Raw genomic sequence first — 2,500 nt, forward strand, 5'->3', positions numbered from 1 at the left:
CCTCCCCTATCCTATCCTTTCCTCCCTCTCTCCCTCCCTCCTCTCCCTCCGTTCCTCCCTCCCCTATCCTCCCTCTCTCACTCCCTCCTCTCCCTTCCTACCCTTATCCACGAGGCGAGAGAACACGCACCTGTTGTGCGAGGAGGCACCCGATATCGGACTCCTCAGCACAGTAGGCAGGCGTTGTGGTATGTGCGTGTTTTTAATATTTAATTGGTGATATATGACGTTCAGGATGGCGATGATCGTGCATGAGCCTTCCGCCGAAGTGAGAGAGACGAAATAAAACATGCGTGTTCCTGTATTCTCATGACCATAGCAACGCGTGGGTCTATTAACATGAATTATTCCTTGGTTTGTACATCATGAAAGGTTAAAACGATGATTGATTGATGACGATGGTTGATTATGTGTTAATACTAGATTGTGGAATCGGTTCTGAATACCATTGGTAACGGGTCTCTTGTAGGTAAAATTGTGTGAATAAACTCTACGGGTTCTTAACACACCTTTTCGTGCGTTCAGAACTGTAGTTCACATGACTTCGTGAAAGATTCTGTGTAATTAATTTTGTAATTCCATTTCCTATCTTTAGAAATATTTTTGTTTGATGTAGAGTACCAAGGGTGATTATTAGTACTGAAGATACTGAAAATATTGTCCATTTCTTTTGCTAGGTTTTTATTTCATTCATATCTAGGCTATATATTTGTGTGTGTGTGTGTGTGTGTGTGTGTGTGTGTGTATACAGACATATACCTTATATACATACATTCAAATCTATTATTTCATTCATATCTAGGCTTCATCTCTATCTGTCTATCTGTGTATTTATATAGTGAGAGATGTGTATGTGTGTTTATTAATTTGTTTATTTATTCATTTTTTATACATTTAGTCTTCTGTTTCATTCATATCTAGATATTATATATATATATATATATATATATATATATATATATATATATATATATATATATATATAATGTTATATATATACATGCATAAAAATGCATGTATACATATGTGTGTGTGTGTGTATATATAATATATATATTGTGTGGGTGTGGTGTGTGGTGTCTTGTGTGTGTGGTGTGTGGTTGCATGTGGTAGTGAGTTGTGGGGTTGCATATATATATATATATATATATATATATATATATATTATAATATATATATTATATATATATTATATATAATATATATATTATAATATTATTATATATATAATTATAATATAATATATATATTAATATATAATAATATAATATATATATAATATAATAATATATATATAATATATATATATATATATATATATATATATATATATATATATAATATATATATGATATAATTGTATATATGCACATCAATATATAGATATAGATTTACCATTTAGCATAGACCTACATCTTGACTGCACAAGTAGGCCTACAACCCCTTTCTCCTTTTCTCACGCTTATGAACGTGTGTTTATTCGTTTGTGTGTAAGTGTATATATGTATATACGTTATATATATATTATATATATATATATTATATATTCTAATATATATATATCGTATATATTTAATATTTAATAGATAGAATAAAATATTTAAGTATATTTCTCTCTCACCACTCACCATAAGGCGTTATCTGTTTTGAAATGAATCTTGGTACACCGTTAGAGTCTAATGCGATTCTGAAATCCCCCGCTTCTGAACATTATCTCTCTCCCTTTCTCTCCTCTCTCCCTTCCCTCCCTCTCCCTCCCTCCTTCCCTCCCTCCTTTTTTCCTCGTCCCATCTTTCCTGCTGCCTAATGCCCCATACTTCCTGACGCGGCTGATCACAAGGTCGCAAGGAGAAATTGGCCAGGCCGAGCGCCATAAAATATTACGAGTTCTGGATGGCGTGTGATCGATGCGCGAATAGTAGAAAGAATGCGGAGAGAAAAAAATGTATATATGAAGGTGTTGGTGATTTTGTGAAGAGGAAGTTGATGGGAGTAAAGGCGTGTCATTGTCGTGAATGCGTGGCTGTCTTGTGTGTGTGTGTGTGTGTGTGGTGTGTGAGAGAGAGAGAGAGAGAGAGAGAGAGAGAGAGAGAGAGAGAGAGAGAGAGAGAGAGAGAGAGGAAGAGAGGAAGAGAGAGAATCTCTATTTGCATTCTTTAAAAGGCAGTTAGCGGAAAACGTCCCGTATCTACCATGTAAACTATATATATATATATATATATATATATATATATATATATATATATATATATATATATATATATATATATATATATATATATATATATATATATATGTATATGAACAAAAAATAAGTATTATAAAAACAAAAATAGATCACTGAACAATAAGAAGCATGAATCATTTAAAAAATAAAAAAATAGGCAATATTAAAATTAAATAAATAAAAGAAACAGACATCTCTCCCACAGATCCCTAACGCTTCTCTTCTGTCACTTTACAGGATGCGCGGCACAGGACTGGTGGGGGGAGGCTACTG

The 2,500-nt window shown here is 32.9% G+C and overlaps 1 protein-coding gene across 1 annotated transcript in view; it reads left to right on the top strand.

The window, feature by feature from the left end:
• The window catches only part of LOC119579455 (protein dimmed-like), a 17,621-nt gene that overhangs the window by 4,828 nt on the left and 10,293 nt on the right, over positions 1–2,500 (top strand). Inside the window, exon 2 of the mRNA XM_037927270.1 lies at positions 2,465–2,500. This exon is cut by the window's right edge and continues 98 nt beyond it. Coding sequence (XP_037783198.1) covers positions 2,465–2,500 — 36 coding nt within the window. The remainder of the gene's footprint in view (positions 1–2,464) is intronic.

The sequence above is a fragment of the Penaeus monodon genome, chromosome 12 (genome assembly GCF_015228065.2).
Source record: "Penaeus monodon isolate SGIC_2016 chromosome 12, NSTDA_Pmon_1, whole genome shotgun sequence".
In the NCBI taxonomy this organism is placed as follows: domain Eukaryota; kingdom Metazoa; phylum Arthropoda; class Malacostraca; order Decapoda; family Penaeidae; genus Penaeus; species Penaeus monodon.